The sequence below is a fragment of the Peromyscus eremicus genome, chromosome 4, assembly GCF_949786415.1.
Source record: "Peromyscus eremicus chromosome 4, PerEre_H2_v1, whole genome shotgun sequence".
Taxonomy (NCBI): domain Eukaryota; kingdom Metazoa; phylum Chordata; class Mammalia; order Rodentia; family Cricetidae; genus Peromyscus; species Peromyscus eremicus.
Window position 1 is genome coordinate 36,576,102 of NC_081419.1, and position 20,081 is coordinate 36,596,182.

Here is a 20,081-nt window from a genome sequence, read left to right on the forward strand (position 1 = left end):
ATTCACCCAATTAATGATTAGGGTTTCCACTTGTATTTGGTGGGGACACAGACATTCAGATCATAGCAAAGTGTCTTGAATCTTCTATAGGAATGTGACAAATTGTGTCAGTCTATTAAGTCTAAGAATGAAAAAAAAAAGATGGACTAGTGTAAAATGAGTATGTACAAAGAAATGTTTCTGTACCTGTTCATGTGTTTGTGGAAGCCTTTTGGATAGCTAAAGAGTCCTCCTTGGCAATGAGGCCATAAGATACCCCTTCTTTAAGCCATTAACCTCTTGGAGCTGAAACACTAAGGTCAAGAATTAATTGATCCAGCAGAGCGCTCCAGCATCTGGGTACCACAGGGTTAATGAGTAAGGAGTGGGGTAGGTGGGGTTACAAACCAGGAACACATGCCCTCTAAGTTAGTTTGCTTTCTGTTTAATTGCCCTTAAAACACACGCTCTCTCATAGAGCACAGAAGGTGAGAGCTGAATGAAGTTTTCTGGGTAATGGCTTGAAATGTTTTCCTTCTGAGAAGTGGTGTTGAGTTACAGCATGCAGGGAACTGGGAGGAGAGAAGCGGCAGCAGGCAGCACCATCCTAGCCCCACCTTTTCTTAGGCTTGAAAGAAGGTGGACATGGACCCTCCCAGACAAGATGCAGTGAACTGTCCCGTGGCTGCAGCTGACTGCTCTGGGAGTCACCTGGGGCCAGTGTTTACTAGGGCTTAGCCAGGGCCAGTGAGCAGGCATAGATACTTTTCAGTGAAATGCCACGCAGGCAGAGAGTGACAGGCAGTCAGTAGGAGCTGAGCTTTTCCCTCTTGGACGGCTGTTTCCTGCTAGGTTCAGGAGAGGCGGGGGGGGGGGGGGGGGGGGGGGGGCCTGGCTCCTGCTTCTGCTGCTGCTGTCTCAACTCTCTCTCCACTCCAGGTAAGCAGACTCAGAGGGAGGGCAAGCTGCAAGGCACGTCTTTGTACCATGAACAAGATCCGAAAGTTGTTCCGAGGAAGTGGGCGAGTCTTGGCATTTATATTTGTAGCTTCTGTCATCTGCCTGCTCTTTGACATGGCAGCTCTCCGCCTCTCATTCAGCGAGATCAGCACTGGGATACTCAATGAAGACATCAGAAGGAGGGAGCAGACAGGATTCAGAGTCCAGCCAGACCAAATGAAGATCCTCTACACCAGCATCACAGGGATGGGGCTGCCCCGGCATGGGGTGTGGGCCGAGGAGAACTTTAGGAAGGGAGAGGACCACGTACACAAAGTTGAAGAGAATATGGACCAAGTCCAGAGGAGAGGGAAAATGCAGATCCCCCTGGGAAGGGAAAGAGCTGTGCCTCTGTGGCATCCCGCCCATCTACAAACCCTCCCAGTGTCTCTTACCATGCAGAAGACAGAGATGAGAGCCCGCAAGCCTGAAGCCTCCTCCCAGCACATGGCACCCAAGCGAACAACAGTTTTATCGCAGAGGACCCTATCCACAGCATCAAGAGGAACTCTACTGACCAAAATATTAGTACATACAGAAACCTTCGCTAAAACACAAGAGGCCCCGAAGAATCATACTCTCAGCAGTAATGCATCGAAGCAAGCATCTGAACGGACCCTGAACGTGACCATTGGTGTCATGACTGACAGATCAAAGCAGCAATCACAGACGGTAACAAAAGCGAAGACACGCTTTGCCAGCCCTCCAATCCTGAAATCTGGGGAAGGCATAGCCACAAAGAACACTGAGGCTCAGAGTAAAGGACTAAAACACAAAGGCCATAAAGTGCTACCTCTTTTTAAGTTCATCGCTGACACGGGTCGTTTAAAGAAGCAATCTATGAATGAGACACAGCTGGGAGGCTTGCCAGAAGATGATGGGGCCAAAGTGGTGCCAGGGAAGAAACTGAATTTCTCTGAAAGCCAGGTTGTGATTATAACCAAAGAGGAGGACCTGAGGACAGATACCAAAGAGATGCCTGATCCTAAAACCCAAACTGCCATTCCTGAATTACTGGGTGGAAGCCAAGGAAAACACATGCCCAGGAATCAAAGCAAGACATCTTCCTCTCTACTAGCTCCACAGAGAGCGATGTCTCAAGCCAATCTGGCCTTAGCAGAGGAACTCCACTCAGCAAGAAGAAACTTAACTGCCAAGGCCCAGACTACGGGACACCAGCAAAGCCACACAAATGCCCCTGAAACCCCTGGAAGGCACCGTGTGCTGAGAGTCGATGTGACTCTTTCTCCAAGGGATCCCAATGCTCCAGGTCAGTTTGGGCGCCCTGTAGTTGTTCCCCCTGGACAGAAGGAGGAGGCAGACCGACGATGGAAAGAAGGGAACTTCAACGTCTACCTTAGTGACTTGATTCCAGTGGACAGAGCCATTGAAGACACAAGGCCTGCTGGGTAAGAACCATTTCTCTTCTCTTTCCTTGAGCCCAGTATTGGGCTCTGCTCTATAGAAATGTTTCACTGCAGTTTAAGTTTCAATGAATTTTGGCCACCTAGAGAATTAATTTGACAAGAATTATTCGATGCTAGCCAAATAGTCTACCACGCACACAGAGAAAAATTGTGATATCAGAAACGCACTGTGCTCTCTTTCTATCTTTGCATCTCAGGTCCCCTCCTTAGGTTTTGTTTTCTTCCCTTTGTCAAAAATCTGTTTAAATGAGTAGAGGCATTCAATTCATTTCGTGATAATCTATATCTAAGTAGTAAAACGCAAAGCATAATTCCATTATAACAGTGAAAATGGAGTAAATTATCATGTTGGAAGTTTTCATTGCTTACAAGCTTGGAAGGAGTGTATCTGGGAAAAGTTGGTATATTCACTGATACTGGGTCGCCTAAGTCTCCCTGAACTTAAATCTTAAAATATGAATAACCATGAGTAATGATAACTAGGACAAGAAAGGACATGATTTAATCTCTAAACTTAAAAGTCCTTTTGTTGGTGAGAACAGCAGACATTTGTGCACTCAGTCATTGGGAACAGTAATGCTAGAAAAAGTCTATCAGCAAGCAAACATCTATAGGAGCTTCAACAGCTTGCTAACAATAATCCCACTCAAAGTCTCTGCATTTACAGGAGTCTACAAGTATGTAGGTGAACTTCATGAGCCTGAGAAAAGAGAGGGCAGGCATTATGACCTGACAATAGGTGAAGGTGCTCACATAATTAGTATCTTTCTAATACTTCCTATTAGAGGAGTATCACTTGCTCCTAGTACTGCACTTCTAAAGCTTCCCAATGACCCTCATGATCCAGTAATTCCAACAATTAAACTCCTTTACTTCATCACCAGAAGGTGTATCCAGTCACAGACATGACTCAAATGATTCAAATGCAGGCTGTGACTTTCTTCGGTGCGTTTATAAGTGAGGGTACTTGTAGCCATGTGTTTATTACCCATTCATTAATAACATAGCTCTGTTTACAACTCAGTTCCCTAAGCAAGCCAGCCTGGAAGCTGGAATCTGCAAATGGCAAGATTGAGACTTTGAATGTGTGTGGTACATAAACAATGGTTTTCTTTGGCTTCTTTAGAAAATGCTTCTTTTGAACACAGGAAGCTGGGGCAAGCTTTTGGACAGGGTTATCAGAAAGAAGGCAAGTACAGATGAACCTTCTCTCATGGTATCAAAAGTAGCATCTTCATTGTGACGTCAGCCACAAAGAGAACAGTTCAGTCACTTAGCCACTGACACAGAGCAATTGGCCGTGCACCACTGGCCTGTTTAGAGTAGGCACTGTGCTACACACATTCCTCAAATTGGTGATACATCCTAAAGAACACAGTGACATTCCCAGAGGAGGAAACTGAGGTCCTAGGAACTTAAATTGTCTCTGATCATTGACCTAGTTCTTTGAAGAGAAATGATTAAAATTCACATTCAAAATTCTCCTTCTCTTTCCTGTCTCTTGTGCATTATCTTGCAAAAAGAGATTCTAAAAGTTATGTTAGACCAGCTACAACCTGGAATCCTCATGTCACGGTATTGCACACTAACTACAGCTTTGCACAAGGAGAGCAGAAAAATGAAGTCTCTTTGAAGGCAGCATTGTTGAAGTGTGCCCAGCAGATTGCTACCAGCTGGGGGGAGAATCAGGGCACAGCAGCACAGGCTCCAGCTGTAAGAAGGAAAAAGGAACAGTGTGTGAGGCCAACAGCAAGCACCAATGTTATCACTCAGCTGATTTATTGAAGGCTCCACGGCTCCCAGAGCTTGTTAATTTATAGTTTAGTTTGGGAAGTGGAGTCCTGAGCCCAGGAAAGCTACAATCAGACTCCGCCTTCTGCAGGAAGTTGTCCAGCTGTGCCTGAAACTGACACGTGTGCTTGAGATGATGAGTCAGAGAGCACATGGCCAAGTCCCCTCCCTCTTGCCACACAAACCACCTTGGCTAAATATAGGTGTGTCTTTGGGAAAGCTGCCTGGCTGATGCTCTGCCCCCTCTACTCCCATCCGATGGAGAAAAGCTAGCCATCAGGAAGCCTATTGAGAACCCCCCAAAGGATTTCTGGCCGTTTTATGCTACTCTCCCTTAAAGGAGGATATATAAAGTTTCCTTTCTTTTATTCAGACTTTGAGTATAAATATTTGCAAATCATGCGTTCACATGAAAGTCTGGAAGAAAACATAAATGAAAAACACGTGGGATTTTTTGAGTAGGCAAGATTTGGAACAAGGTTTTGGGTTTTTTTCCCTCAAAAAAAATTTGATATTATTTTTCTTCAGCTTTGATCATGACGTACCTGAAATGTCTTACTCGTGAATATAATATTTAAGGTAATAATTCTAGTCATCTTTGGAAAATTATTATAAATCATAGTAAGAAAACATATGCATATATGCGTGGGGAGGGAGTGTGGTCAAAGAACTAGGCCTTGTAATTAGCTGAAGTGCAGACCACTGTAACCTTTGGATTTCAAAACTTTAGGAATAGCTTCCTGATGTTTACATTTGAAAACAAAAGTGCTGTTATAGATTCATTAACACTGTAAGTACTATATCAAAACTTCTGTTGACTATAGATTGAAAAGGGATTAAAAGGATGGGTTTGCGATGTTCATTTTGATTTCATTTCTCTCAGTACAGATAATGACTAGATTCTAGTTAATAATTTAGGGCTAAATTAACTGATAGGTTAGGACGAGGTTGACGTTAAGTAGAAGAGACAGGCAGGGTTGCCAGGACAACTTCTCCTACTTTAGCTTTAAAATCAGAGTCTCTTTTCCAAACCAACTCTTCCAGCCTTTTCTTTCCAAACCCCAGGGAGACATTTCTAAGGTGCTATCCAATCTCAAGGTCTTATCTGAAAACAAAGGACTCCTCTCTGTCACCAGCATTGTTCATACTGTCTTCTCAGGGCTGTCTGTGTTTCTCTTCCCTGGCAGTAGATAACTAGTCTGATGTACATGCTGTGTCTCCCAAGGCGGGCCCTCAGCATAGGAAACCAGTCTCATGACACTTAAAAAAATTGTAGGTGATGTGTGTGTATGTATGCGCATATTCACATGAGTGTGAATGCGTGTGGTGGGGGAGGGTGTCTTTACTCGTTCTCTGCTTCATTTATTGAGTCAGGTTCTCTTGCAGAACCCACAGCTTACTGTGGGGACCCCATTTCTGCTTCCCCAGTGCTGAGATTATAGGTGGATTCTGGGGTTCTTATCTCTCATCCTCATGCTTACAGAGCATGAGCTTTACCTGCCCACTGAGCCAGCTCCCCAGCTCACATGACTATGTTTTTCATACAATATGCTCCTGACTATCGCCTGTTGATTTTATTAGCTAATCTCTTCACAGTCTCCCTCTGCACTCTGCTTACATGGTCTTGCCATTTTCTCCCTCACATGCTGATCCAATATTACTCAAAATCCTAGTGTAGCCTGGGCCATGACATAGATGTGACCACTAAACTCCAAAAGTGCTAAGTGGATGCAGCCTTCCCTTTGCACTTTGGTTCCTCACTAACAAGAGCATCTTTTTGCCTTCACACTGAAGTTCTAAGCTTTTGTGGAAACTGCTTTCAACTTTACTTCATTCTCCCCTAGGGTACAGCACAGAGCTGAGCATTCCAAAGACACAAGTTTGCACATACTGACTTTAAAAGTATGTTTCTCTGGAATGGGTTTTGAAAACTAATGCTATTATTAAACGATAGATGAATGAGAGGGTATTAATTCATATGAAGCTCATAAATTAATAGTTGCTTCCTGATTTTTCATGTTGAATATGTGGAGTACATCATCATTTGGCTTAAGATAACTATGTCCTGTTTTACATTGAGCTATTAACTAATTTGTGTTTATTCATTAGCTCATTTTTTGTTCTTTTAGTTTTAATTTTAATGTTTTGATTTTCAAGTGAGGAAATTGCTTTTGTTTAGATTTTTTTCATTCAAGAAATGAAATAGAATTTCATTTTCATCTAGTATATTGACTTACAAAATATACCTAAAAATCAAATATTCTTTTGACAATCACTTTAAACTGCCATATTCAACCTTTTAAAAGTAAAAAACAAACAAAATAACCCCGAATCATTGAAGTCCTTCTTCTTAGGTCTTAAAGTGTGTTTGCATCAGCACTAATCAACATTCATACACTTCATATACATACATAGCACACATAGCTCACCCCCCAAACACACACACACACACACACACACACACACACACACACACACACACACACTTATGTGTTGCTGAGCCAAAGTCCTCGCCATCTAAATAGGCCAGTTCTACTTGAGAAAGTCTTTCTTTAGCTATGTTTAGGATGGATCTTCAAAAATGAACTTATTTAAGAGTGCACTTCCTGAATTTGGACTTAGAGAAAATAAAAATAATTACAGAAATTTTCGCTGCCAGTGAATAAGAGTTGGGACTGGAGAGATGGCTCAGCAGTTAAGAGCACTTGTTACTCTTGTGGAAGACCCAGGTTGTTACACCCACATGGTGACTAACAACCATCTGTAACTCAAGTCCTGGGGAACTGATGTCCTCTTCTGACCTACAGGGTACACATGGTGCATATACATATATGCAGAAAAATACTCATACTCATTAAACAAAACTTGAAAACTCTTAGTCATAATGCCCTCATCTATGTCTGCTGTATTGTAACAGCCTAACTTAATGCTGGCTATTCCTATAGAACTCTGCCAAACTTTCCCATGAAGCCATTAAACTCCATCTTTGCTGTCTTAGTTCGCAACCAGGACTGTCAACCAGTACTTTGATTTCTTCCTACCTGGAAAAGAAGGGTTTTTCTCCTGGCACTCATGAAAATCAAAAGATAGCAGTGGGCATTTCCTATAAACCTGCCAAAATTACTGAGGGAACAGTTTCTGGAATCTTAACGTTGACTCTAAGAAGGTTAAGAAAGCCACATGTTAGTGGAGAAGGAAGACAGGCTGGGAGGCAGGCAATAGCTGACCATATCTACTCCCAAATCTCAAGCTGCTTGAAGTTTACCAGGCTGAGAGAAAAAGAAAAAGTTAAAGTTAAAAAAATTAGTTAAAATTCGAGATTTTATTTTTATATGGGATGAACATTGGAATTGGTATAGTGGGGGTGATTTTGCGGTTAATAGTGATTGGAGAGCATGACCTGCAATAGCCTGGAGCAGCTGTGAGGTTTCTCAGCCAGTGAAGAACCCATCCGTGACAAGGAAAGTCACCACCTAAAAGGCCTCTTTCCTGATTTCACAGCTGCAGGAGAAAGGACTTGATGCTGCTTCTTCAGTAGTGTGTATATCTGTGCATGCAAACGTGCATTCATGAGCAGACATGTATCAATATGAGAGGGCTCAGGGTTGTGTTTCATAATTTTAAAAAAGTCATATGTAAAAGAAAATAAGAGGAAAAATGTGTTTAAAAGGCAGAAGCTAGACCATATAACATAACAATGGTCAAATATGGCTGAGAAATAATTTCGAAGCCTTCAGGTACCCCTGTCTGTCACATTCACCTCTAACTAGAAAGAGAAAGACAATCAGAGAGGAGAAATATAAACATAGTGCAACCATTAATTCAAAGCAAAACAGCCATTATATGTAGTAGAAAGGTTTTTCTGGTCCTGCCAGGCCCCCGCAGTCCTGTGGCCCACTTATAAAATAATCACTCAGAAAGCTTATATTAATTATAACTGCTTGGCCATTAGCTCAGGCTTATTACTGACTAGCTCTTACACTTAAATTAACCCACAATTCTTATCTGTGTTTAGCTACATGGCTTATTACCTTTTCTCAGTTCTGCCTTCACATCTTACTTCCTCTGTATCTGGCTGGTGACTCCTGACTCAGCCCTTCCTCTTCCCAGAATTCTACTTATCTGCTCACCCTGCCTATACTTCCTGCCTGGCTACTGGCCAATCAGCATTTTATTTATCAACCAATCAGAGCAACACATATTCATAGCATACAGAACAACATCCCACAGCAATTATTTGAGTCCTAATTAACACAAAACTGAGAAAGTTAACATCAATCAGGGCACATCCTCCTAAATGCTGCCCATGACCTAAAAATACCCTTGAGAGAGCATAAAAGGGTACAGGACTTTGAACCTTTTCACAGCTTTCTCAGACATCTAATCCAGAGCCATATACAATCATCAGCCTCATTTTATCAAATGCTTCATGTAATATTTCCCTGGGTCCTCCAATCCCAGAACACAATTTCCTGTTGTGCTCTCTGGCTGACCTGTTCCAACAGAACTTTCCAAAAAGGGGAAGAAGTCTCTTTGCTTCCCCCAACCAAGGGTAAGAAAACTTAGAAAAAAAATAGGAATGTTTAGAAGAAGCTAAACCACATTACATAACAATGCTTAAATATGGCTGAGAGATAATTCCAAAGCCTTCAGGTACCCCTCTCTGTCACATTCACCTCTAACTAGACAGAGAAAGACTGACAGAGAGGGGGAATTTTCTTTTAAAACTAAAAGGAGCTATTTAGACTTCCCTGGAAAACATCTTTATTATGCGAAACTCAAGTGCCTTTTAAATGGGCTTGCCTTTTGAATGTGTTGTGTGCCATGTGTGAGACTTCAGATAGAAAAAAGAACATTTGCAAAGTTCTTGCCACTTGAATCCTTATTTACCTTAAGAACAATTTTTCAAGGTTGATAGGGTCACCGTCATCCCGGTGTTGAAGGTTGACATTGTGGCAGGTAATTCAGGCAATGGCATTGACTTCATTGCAGACCATACTTTCTTATTGTTGGGCAAGAGTCAGCACACCAGTGGCAGACAGCTGATACCCTTTATCTTTCATGTCTGTTATTCCATTTGACCACCACAACAGCCATGACAGACTGATAAAATATTACATCTCCTTATTGACAAATGAAGAAACACACATACACACACACACAGAAAGACAGAGGCTCACAGCTCAAAAGTGATAAGTTGGATACCAACGCTTAGTCTTCTGATTTGCCCTCACTGGGTAATCATTGCCCTTCACCAGCCTAGTTCTCTCTGACCCCAGCTAGTCTACCTGACAATGATAGGCCTAGGCCTCTTTGGTTTGCCAAGGTTCTTTGTGAAGGGAAATCTATCTCTTGCTCACAAAACATTCATATTATATTCCAGACAGTGATGGGTGCATGTATGTGTATGTATGTTATATATGCATGTGCGTTTTATACTAAGCACCTCCCAGCAGTATTAAGGATAAGAATGTGCCTTGCATGCTTTACTGGTGAGAAAAGCGGAAACCAACTAATAGACTTGAGATCCATAAGATTCCTCAACTTCTAATTTGAGTGCTCTTTCTACAGGCTCCATAACCTCCTTCTGATTCCTTATATTCAGATGACTTTGGGAGAAATTAAGACTCTTTTCTTCCTCACACAGGGGTCAGAGGTGAGAAGGCAAAGGGACATTGCACAGAAAATCTCACAAGATGATGAGAGTAGGTGAAGAGTCCAAGGTGACTACCTATATCCCAGAGTATGTGTGAGGAGAGGAGTGACTTACGCATGGTCATACACAGTAGGGCAAGCAAGAAAAATGGCCCCCTAGGTGCCCTGCCCTCCCCCAGTACTATTTCCATCCTAGAACTTCCATCTTAGCTTCTGCCTCTATCCCAGTTTCACCCTGACAGCTGCCTGCTCAAAATAGACTATTGTTAAAGTGGCGAGTGTTGGTGCTGGTGGGATGTATTTCCGAGCCTGAGTCCATTCCCTCTGATGACACTTACTTGCCTCAGCTACTGCAGCATCCCCTGGCTAAAAGTCTTAGTGGGAAGGGGAGGAGCGGCTCTCAGAGCTCCCAGTCAGGTGATTTTAGCTAAATGTCAAGGATCGTTTACCCTAAAAAGAACAAAACATAAAAGTGAAATCCTCATATCAGTATACCTCCTTATCAGCGAGGGGCAAAGAGGCTCAAATAATTGTAAGGTCTTAGGAAAGAATATAATTCAAGACAGAGCACCTCGGCTGGCCACTCGGTTCTCCCGATGCTCCCAAAGATATCAGAGTGTGGAGAGTGAAGGCCACTCAAGGCTCCCATGGAGGCTGTAGTTGAATTGCAAATAGAAGTTGAAACATATTCTTCCGACCTTCTGTTCAAACCCATAAAGACTGAGATTTGACCCACATGATGTGTTTTGCCTCTGCTGGAATAAAATGAAAAATTCATAGAAACGAGAGAATGTTATCATTCCCTCAGTGTTCTGATTTGAAATGGTCTGAACTTGATAGGCTCCATTCAAATCAAGTCAGTGGCCAAGGACTGAGCACACAGAAGCTGAGGAGGTGAACCATAAGCTTTGGAGTCTCTTGATAAATGAACAGGCACTTGCTAGATTAAGATGAAGGACTGCTTGGGACAGGGCAGTGCTTCACGTCAGAACCTGTGAGTCTAGATAGAGAGCTATTCCAAGCTCTCACACAGGCTTTTCTGAGTGATGCCTGTCCCATATTTTTATATCCATTGTCTCGTCAAACCTGCATAGCTGTTTTGTGATGCAAACATCATAATCTTCATCCTAAAAAATGAGTGATCCGAGGTTCTGAAGATTAAGGGGCATGATAATCTTCATGAAGCCAGGCAGTGCCACAGAGGACTGAACTTAGCTCTTCACTGTCCTTCCACATCCTGAGCCTTTGCCCAACCACAGTCTTACATCAGCTTTCAGGATGATGAAAGCCCTCACATTTGGGTTCCCCGTAATCTGTAGCCTTTGGATTGCTGCATTGATCCAAACCTAGAATCCCAGACTCCTGTAAGCAAATGAGTTTGAGTAATTTTTAGCAGATAACAGGAACTGTAGATTTAAACACCTAGTTTGTATAATAAATTACTTAGAATAGAATCAATTCTTAATCTCAGAAAAATTCACAAACCCAAATATCATGCAGGTCAGATTTCCGTGGCTATTCTCTCGTCTGCAAAAGTAGCAGAAATTAAGACTCAGACAAATCAGAAACAAAGATAATTCACTGTACGTGGGGCAGGGGAGAATAATTTGAAGTGGTTTTGCAGCCTGTGGAATCTAGATGAAACCGGATGGCTGTCGCTACTTGTGTCAAGAGCAAGCGTTACTCGTGCTGAACGCTGTCTGCCCTGACCAACTATGCCTGTGAATAAACAACAAGAAACCTGGTTTGTTAGACACTTGGCACATGTTTAACCTGTCTATTGATCTAGAAGATCACGTTCCTAAAAGTGTGTGACCTAATGTTGGGTTACCCAAACCAGCACTATATTATATGGTTCTAGCCGTGCCCAGTTTTAAGTACCAGAAAGTCTTCTGAATGTGTATCTAGGAGAGATTTCTCCTTTGAATTCCAAAACATTCTAAATTTTCTTACATCAACCAAGTAAGGCAAACTACCTGTTCCTGTTTTCCCACTGGAAACCCTGACTTCTGTCATATCACAGGAGAAAAGATTCCAACTAGTGTCTAGCTTAAATGGAAGGTATTTCCAAGAGTGTACTTTTTTTTTTCAGATAAAGAACTTACAAGTTTATTCTACATGACTATTACACAAGTTAGGTATTTAGAATAGGTAGAGCCACATGAGTGGCTGGAGAGATGACTGATCTTACAGAGAACCAAGATTTAATTCTATTCTCAGCACCCATATAGCAGCTAACAACCACCTGTAACTCTGATCCCAGAGGAACCATCACCCTCTTCTGGCCTCCAAAAGAACTCCATGCATGTGGTATACAGACATACTTACAAGTAAATATCCATGCATATAAATAAATGAATATTTAAAAAGTTTAGGATCTATGGGTCCTGTGTGATGATTAAAAATTACCCAACAAAAATTTAGGTTTTCATCCCTGCACATGAAGTTACCTGTATATATTATCACCTTTTTTCCCGTCTCAAAGGAAAACATCTTCTCTCTTGCTCTTCAGGCTTTAAATTTAAGCTCTACTCCATCTCTGTCCTCTCATCCATCCATTCAATATGATTTATCAAATATATATATGTGCAACAGGCCAAGGAGCTTGTGGTAATACAGGAAGAAAGCAGATTTGACAAACATTCAAAAATTCTGGGATGTAGAAGAGAAGGAAATAAAACTGACAAATGGAAGCTGTAAAAGAAATGCAGGTAGCTATAACAGAGTAATAGAACAGCTGTACTTGGACAGGGTGGCCAGAGAAAGCTCTGTGAAGGAAATATTGAAGCTAATACCCAAATGAGCCAAAGAAGCTGTCCACAATGGCACGGAGCTGGGTGCTCATTGGTCAGACAAAGCCATGCACTCAGCTCTCACAACCACCTACACAGTGGTTATGAAGAACTGGGGTGGGAGGGAGCTAAGAAAGAAACTGAAGGAAAAGAGCTGGGAAAAGGGTGAAAATCAGATGAGGACACAATCTCAGGAGACCAGGAAAATACTGAGAATGGCCTAAAGGGACTAGACGTGTCAGCTGCATCAGCCACCATTGTGAGGTTGACCAATGCAAGGAAAGCCTGCTCCATTACTAACTTTGACAGTCATTGAGAATTTTTTGTCAGTTCTTAATTCTATCTGTACCATCCCTCACACCCCTGAATATGGCTTCATCACTCAGGAAAGGGAGAGAAAGAGGCTAACACGTTTACCCTCCTCCCACCTAGCAGCTCTCTGCCTCCTTTTAAAAGATTTCTTACAAAATAGTCTACACAACACTGCTCCTGCATCTGGCTTGGACTTATCATTGTACTCTGGGCCCAGCTATCCCTTCTCAGTGAACCACCCTCTCATCCCTCCAAGCTTTCCTACTCACCACCACAGCTTCTGAGAACTGGAACCCTACCTTAGAGATATAAGCTACCTTATAAAATCAATTGCAGACTTTAATTTTGTTTCCAAAATTGTCCTCCAACTGTTGGTGATTATACAGTTAAATACAAATTTTTTATTAATACATGGCAAGCCTGCATTTGATGTCTGTCTTTTTCCTAATTCTTTCCTAAACTTGAGTATCAATATTTAATTCATGGCAAAGTATTACAATTAATATTTCATTAGATTTCTACAAACTTATAAACTTTAAAGAAGCCATGGTTTTTTTTTAAAAAAAAATGAGAGAGTAAATGGCTAATTTAACATTTCTCTAAGTTATAAGTAAAACTATTTTTGCATTAGGGGGAGGGGGAGTCCCACATTTAAAGATATGTAGGCATGTTGCCCCTCCCAAATCAAAGCTATTTCCTACCTTAACATCTTAAGTCCTTGGGGTGGATTGATGAAAATGGCTCTTCAAAGGTGCATTTACTTCCTAATTCCCACAGTCTGCAACAATTCCTTACATAATGAAAAGGTGAATGTTGTGTGCCAGAATTGGTAATTAGTAAATAGAAGGCAGAGGCTGGCAGAATTTTGGCAACCGTGATAGGAAACATCTGGAATGTTTCTCCTGAAGATGTTAATAGAAGCAACATGGATGCTAAGGATGCCAGTGAAGGTCAGAAGAAAGAGAGGTACTCTGCAGAGGACATTTCTATCACCTCTGTGAACATGATGTCATCATGAGAAAATACTGGTCAAAATACGGGCACTGGCAGTATTTCTCCTGGTGGCTTGCAGGGACTAAGCAGCGGGTGATGGGAATCTGGAGAAGAGGTAAAGTGTGTTACAGAGTGACAGGGAGCTTGCCTCATTTGTGTCCGCTGTCACATAAAGATGAGCAGAAGTTGGAGGTGATGAACTTGGACATTTTGTTAAGGAGAGTTGCAAGCACAGCTATGAAGGTGTGACCTGGTAACTTCTTTCTGCTCATAGCAAAATGTAAGAGAGGTTAGGTGAATTAGGAGAAGCTGTGGAGCAGAAATCTTAGGTGTTATAGCAGCCATGGGTAATTAATATAATCCTTAAATATAGTCAGAAACGCTCATAGTTTAGAGAAATTCCAATGCAGGTGTTCTTTCTACAGAATAAGATTAATTTAGGCAGCCTGTAATTTTACATTAACATTGGAATCAGATTAAGACATCTGATTGAAATGTGATATTTTTGACTTTACAGCACCTGAAAATGTAGTCCATGTTCATTTCTACCCTCTAATGTTTTCATAAGTTTAATCACATAGTATGAGGATACTGAATTAGCTTTATGTAAGAACTTATATTCCCCCACTGACGTGTGAGTCATTCTTCTGTCTCTTGTCTTGTGTATGACAGAGATTCTCAATTTCTATGCTGAAAGATGGATGGATGTTTTTCCAAGGCCTTTTGGTTATTGTGCTGGAAAAGACTGAAATTATAGATCATGATGGGTTTGCTTGTATTTCTTCCAAAAAGGCTATGTATCAGATATATATTTAAGCAAGGAAGGTTTTTAATCTTTGCTTCGTAGCTGGCAAATTAAATTTCAAAGAAGTTATGCAATTTCTCCAAGCCAGTAATTAGGGATAAGTGATATGTGACCATATGTGTATTCAATTCCCAATGCACACTGTTAGTGCATAAAATCATTGTAGACCAATGAAATGAAAACTATATCATTTTACATTCCCTTGTATATTATAACTAGGTAAATGGTGCTGGGTGGGTCATTGATCATCTCATGCTTCATTTTGAACCATTTAAAGAAGTATGTGATAATACATTACACAATTGCATCTCAAGCAATTGCCATGGTATTGAATTAAATTGTGTTCACAGCAGTACTTTGACAACTATAAACAAAAAAAAAAAACAAGCAAATGTTGTTTGTTTAACCATAGCATTTGCTTTTATCTTTGTCTTCTTCATTAAGTAAATAAAAGTGAGCCACAGTACTTAACAGAAGCTCCGGTTCTCACAAATGCTGCAGCGACTGCCAGCTATTTTTACTCTGAGGATTTAAACTTCCATGGTTACTTCTAGGGCTAGGGTGAACCACAGTTTCAGTCTCAGATCTGGAACTTACTAACAACATAATCAATAGCCAGTCTGTCCATACATTCATCTGTTAAAGATGAGGGGAAAGAGGTCTGAGTCTTACATTGAAATAAGGCGGAGTACTTAATGGCAAATATAATTTGGAAGGTCCCACTTCGAGCTGCCCTGTAATGGTAACACAGGCCAGACACAGAAAATGCCAGTGAGGCAGCATGAGCTGCAGAACCTGCAGGAAACCATGACCAGGTGCAGCCCACCGAGCACCTGCTCCCTTTTAGCCTGGCTCTCGTTTCTATGCCAGCAAAATGACTTCAAGTATGGCTACTCTGCAGTAGTCACAGCAAGGAACTTCCAAATAGAGAAGTGGGAAAGAGTGCAATTATTTGGCACATGTACACTGTACCATAAATACATTCATATGCTGAGTGGAGTGAAGGATATCTCTTTTGGCATTTGGCAGATGGCTATTTATACAGGCGATCATAAACTACTTAGTAACACTAAATAACTCCGAATGCTCTCTTCTGGTATATAATTTAATAATGGTAGCAATAGCTACTGTTCAGTGAATGCCTGTGCCAGGAGGTATGCTTCATGGTTTCCATGCAGTTCATTAGGCTCTAAACCTCTTAGAAGATCATCACCTTGTTTGGCAGATGTGAAAACTGAGGCTCAGAAAGAATAAGTAAGTTATTATTGAGGTTAGTATCTTGGTGGTAGGATTGGGGTCTAAGCACCTACAAAGTCCTGTCCTTGTCACTACAGTCTTATACCTCCAGAGGAGGCAGCATGTCTGCCATTGTTAGTCATTTCAACAAATGCTGTTGCTGAGGCATACAACAAGATGATTATGGTACACATATAAGCTGATGGCAGATAGGGGTGTGTGTGTGAGCATTATTTAGGGCCCTTTGTGATCTCAGTGGCATATCTCTTAGCTACTCTTATATCCTGGCCCAGGTGTGCAGAGCAGCTAGTTCACAATGACCTCCCAACCACCAGCATCATCATGTGCTTCGTAGATGAGGTGTGGTCTGCTCTCCTGAGGTCTGTGCACAGCGTCCTCAACCGCTCTCCTCCACACCTCATCAAGGAGATTCTTCTGGTGGATGACTTCAGCACCAAAGGTAAGAAAACTGCCTTGGACTCCTCCTGAAAAGTTCAAGTTTAATAGAAGGCAGCAGTAGTTTTGAGTTTAGAGGACAATTTAATGAAGCTTAAGTATTTGTAAATACCAAATTATTGTTTCATATGGAGCCATAAAAACATAAATCTAAGCATTAAGCGTGTATTACTATTTGATGCTAGAGACATGGCTCAGCAGGTAAGAGCACCAGCTGTTCTTCCAGAGGATCTGGGTTCAATTCCCAGCACTGACTAGGCAGCACAAAACTATCTGTAAATGCAGTTTCAGGGGGACCCAACACCCTCTTCTGGCCTTAACAGGAACTGTGTGCATGTGGTACTCAGACACACATGCAGGCAAAACACCCATACACACCACAAACACATCTTTAAGACGATCATTGGTCATCCAGAGGTCTACTGTGCTGAATGTCCTCTGCCTTCTAGGGGTGATTTTAATGCTGCCACTCCCTGAGATGGTCACTTGAGTCCAGAAGATGATGAACAGGTCATTTTTCGTGGACTGTAATGAGCAAAGTCCACCCTGTTCATAGAATTATTTTTCTACTGTCAGTACCCAAAGTGAAAATCTGTGGAAAACAAAGAAATGGAAGTCTCCTGGCTTCTTCTAAAGAGCAAGGAAGATCCCATGTGCAGTTAAGCATGGAGAAGACACATTTTTAAAGGATCAGAAAGACAATGGTTCTAGTGCAGTCTGGAAGCAGAAGCCTCCACAATGCCATTGTTTTCATTAGTTACATTGAAGAATTTTGCTCTTCACATTACCAAAGTATCTCTGTATATAGAAAGTCTCACAGGCCCCGTGATACCACAATGTGAATTCCCAAATTTTCACCCATTTTTTTAAACTAGAATAAACAGCAAATAGATGGTGGTATTTAAAAAAACAAAAACAAAAAACCCCAAACAAACAAACAAACAAAACCAGCCAAACCTTGATCTGTAAACAGAGTGATGTGCGTGCTTTCTTTGCGTCTGTTTTTGCTACCATAACTACAGTGAGCTCACGCAGCTACCATAACTACAGTGAACTCAAGCAGCAATAAGATGCCAGAAGAGAATCAAAAACGCTAATAAGTGATCTTGATAGCATGCACAGAAATAGCAGCCAGCTACCAAGCAAAAAGAGACCTTTGTGAGGTCTTTTTTTGATGAGTTTTTTTTGTGGACCCTGAATCTTGTACAGTTTCAGAGTCTCTTTAAGAACCCCATACACACACAGCCGGTTAGTGGTGGCACACATACCTTTAAACCCAGCACTCGGGAGGCAAAGGCAGGCAAATCTCTGAGTTCAAGGCCAGCCTGGCCTATAAAGTGAGTTCCATGACAACCAGGGCTACACAGAGAAAACTTGTCTCAAAACAAACAAGAGAAACCCCCCTACACAAAATTAGTAGGAAATGAGCTGTAACTATACTCTGGGGAAATCAGATGTAGTGGCATATATCTGTAATCCTAGTACCCGGGGGCAGGGGGAGGAGAATCAAGAGTTCAAACTCAGCCTGAGCTATATAGAGAAAGCCAGTCTCTAAATAAATAAATAAATAAATAAATAAATAAACAAATAAATAAATAAATAAATAAATCTGGAAGCCATTCCTACCAAGGATAGCTGTCAAGCTATCAATAGCTACCAAAGTGGCTGTCAATACATCCTTGAAGATCTCTTAGCTAGATCCCCCTACAGCCAACTAAAAAGCAAAGGTGCTCTAAGCTGATACCATGGAGCTGAAGCCCTGAGCCCTGGTACCAGAGCTGTCTACCAGAACCACACTGGAAATAACCAGGACTGCCCTTGTTTGCATGGCAGAGATTATGTAACTGGAAGTCACATACACAACATCTCAGGCTGAATTCCTCAAGCTGTACACCTACCAATCAGCACAGCATTCCTTCCTTGGTGAGAATTACATGCCAAGAAACTGCCCACAAATATACTTACTCCAAACAAGCAAGTCCTTCTCCAAAAGTGGAGACCTCAGCAGCCTGTTGTCTTATGTAAACACGGTAGTCTACTTGTTGCTCTGCCCACTGACCCTTTAATATCCTCAATGAATCATTCATCAGAGAAAAGGGAGGGAATGATAGCTCTTAACCAACAACAATAGTGCTGGCTTCTTACAAATTCTCAAACTTGTACACGTGATTTAGGTGCCCATCTTGGATTTAAAAAATCAGTCATTTTAGAATATTGAACCCACATAAAATATTTTCAATAAGATGACATCAAATAAAATTGTGGTCCATGAGATAAACTTTGGTAACTGGAATGACATCATAGTTTTAGATTTGACATTGCAAAGACACTGCTCATAAACCTAGTTAATTAAAGTATTCCTTGTTCATTCTGACCCTGATATAGACTACCTAAAAGGTAATTTGGATAAATACATGTCTCAGTTTCCAAAAGTTCGGATTCTTCGCCTCAAAGAGAGACATGGCTTGATCAGAGCGAGGCTGGCGGGGGCACAGAATGCAACAGGTAAGAAACTGCTCCCCTTCTGTTTCAGCAAAAGTTTGCTTTAATTTATGATGTTTGCAAAAAAAAAAAATGCAGTTTGAAAGAATAGAACCAGGGATACCCACATGTACATCTCTTAAGGCTATTGATTTTTAGCCTAGTGAAATGCCTGTTTGGTCATACACACACACACACACACACACACACACACACACACACACACACACACACATGCATGCACATGCTGGATACACTAGTCATATTATCTGGGCCTTTGAAAAGGAATTCACAGACACTATGACACCATAACACTAAACACCTGAGTTTTCACTGGGCATTACTAAAAAAATAGGGACATTCTCTTAAATAAGCATACTTTCATATTGAAAAACAGCAAATACCTATAAATATTCTTTCAGCTTTTCCCATTATTCCCAATATTTTTTCAATTCAAATATCTTTTTAAAATTTTATAGACTTTTTTATTTTGTCCTTTTAGTCTCCCAGTCTAGCCAACCTCACACATTGTGTTGACATAATGTGTTATTTTAAACTTCCAGGCAATATATTTGTACAATTGTATAAGTGCCTGCACTTACTACCAGGCCAAGGTCACCTGATATAGCCCTGAGGAGTTAAATCAGACTGGTTGAAGGGGCCACAGTACAACTGAGACTACGACAATTTTATTGAGAGCAATCAGAATTTTTATACCTTTATCAGAAACAGAGCATAATGGCAATTGCCAGGGTCAATACAGTTGTAGTTGCCAGGATACAAGGAAGTTTGCAAGTCATTCAGGGTACACAAAAACTAATGTCTAAGACCAATGGTCCTGTCAAGCCTTCATGCTTCCTTGACTACTAAGGAAGCATATGGAGAAACCAAAGTGGCCTGAACACATCACTGTCTGAGGGAGTGCATCAGTCTCTCAGGAACTGGAAGGCACATTGTGTCCCAGGAGCCATGGACTGAAAAACCTTTCGAGGCAACTAGGCCAAGCCAACTCCATGGTTCCCTGCACAACTGACCATGTTATGAATTTTCAGTCCCCATGTTACCTGTAGGATAAATGATGTAAGTGTCATCAATACATGCAATGTGACTACAGGTCACAGAATTTGCTTATTTCTTGTTTCTTCCTATATTGTC

General features: G+C 41.3%; 1 protein-coding gene across 2 annotated transcripts in view; it reads left to right on the forward strand.

Annotated features, from left to right (window-relative positions):
• Window positions 1-966: 966 nt before the first annotated feature.
• Galnt5 (polypeptide N-acetylgalactosaminyltransferase 5) overlaps window positions 967-20,081 on the forward strand; it is a 42,637-nt gene continuing 23,522 nt past the window's right edge. Inside the window, exons 1-3 of one of the 2 annotated variants that reach the window (XM_059259145.1) lie at window positions 967-2,387; window positions 16,283-16,449; window positions 18,831-18,950. In XM_059259145.1, coding sequence (XP_059115128.1) covers window positions 967-2,387; window positions 16,283-16,449; window positions 18,831-18,950 — 1,708 coding nt within the window. Of the gene's footprint in view, window positions 2,388-9,801; window positions 9,846-16,282; window positions 16,450-18,830; window positions 18,951-20,081 lie in introns of those variants that run through there. The other variant, XM_059259146.1, reaches the window with a different exon arrangement.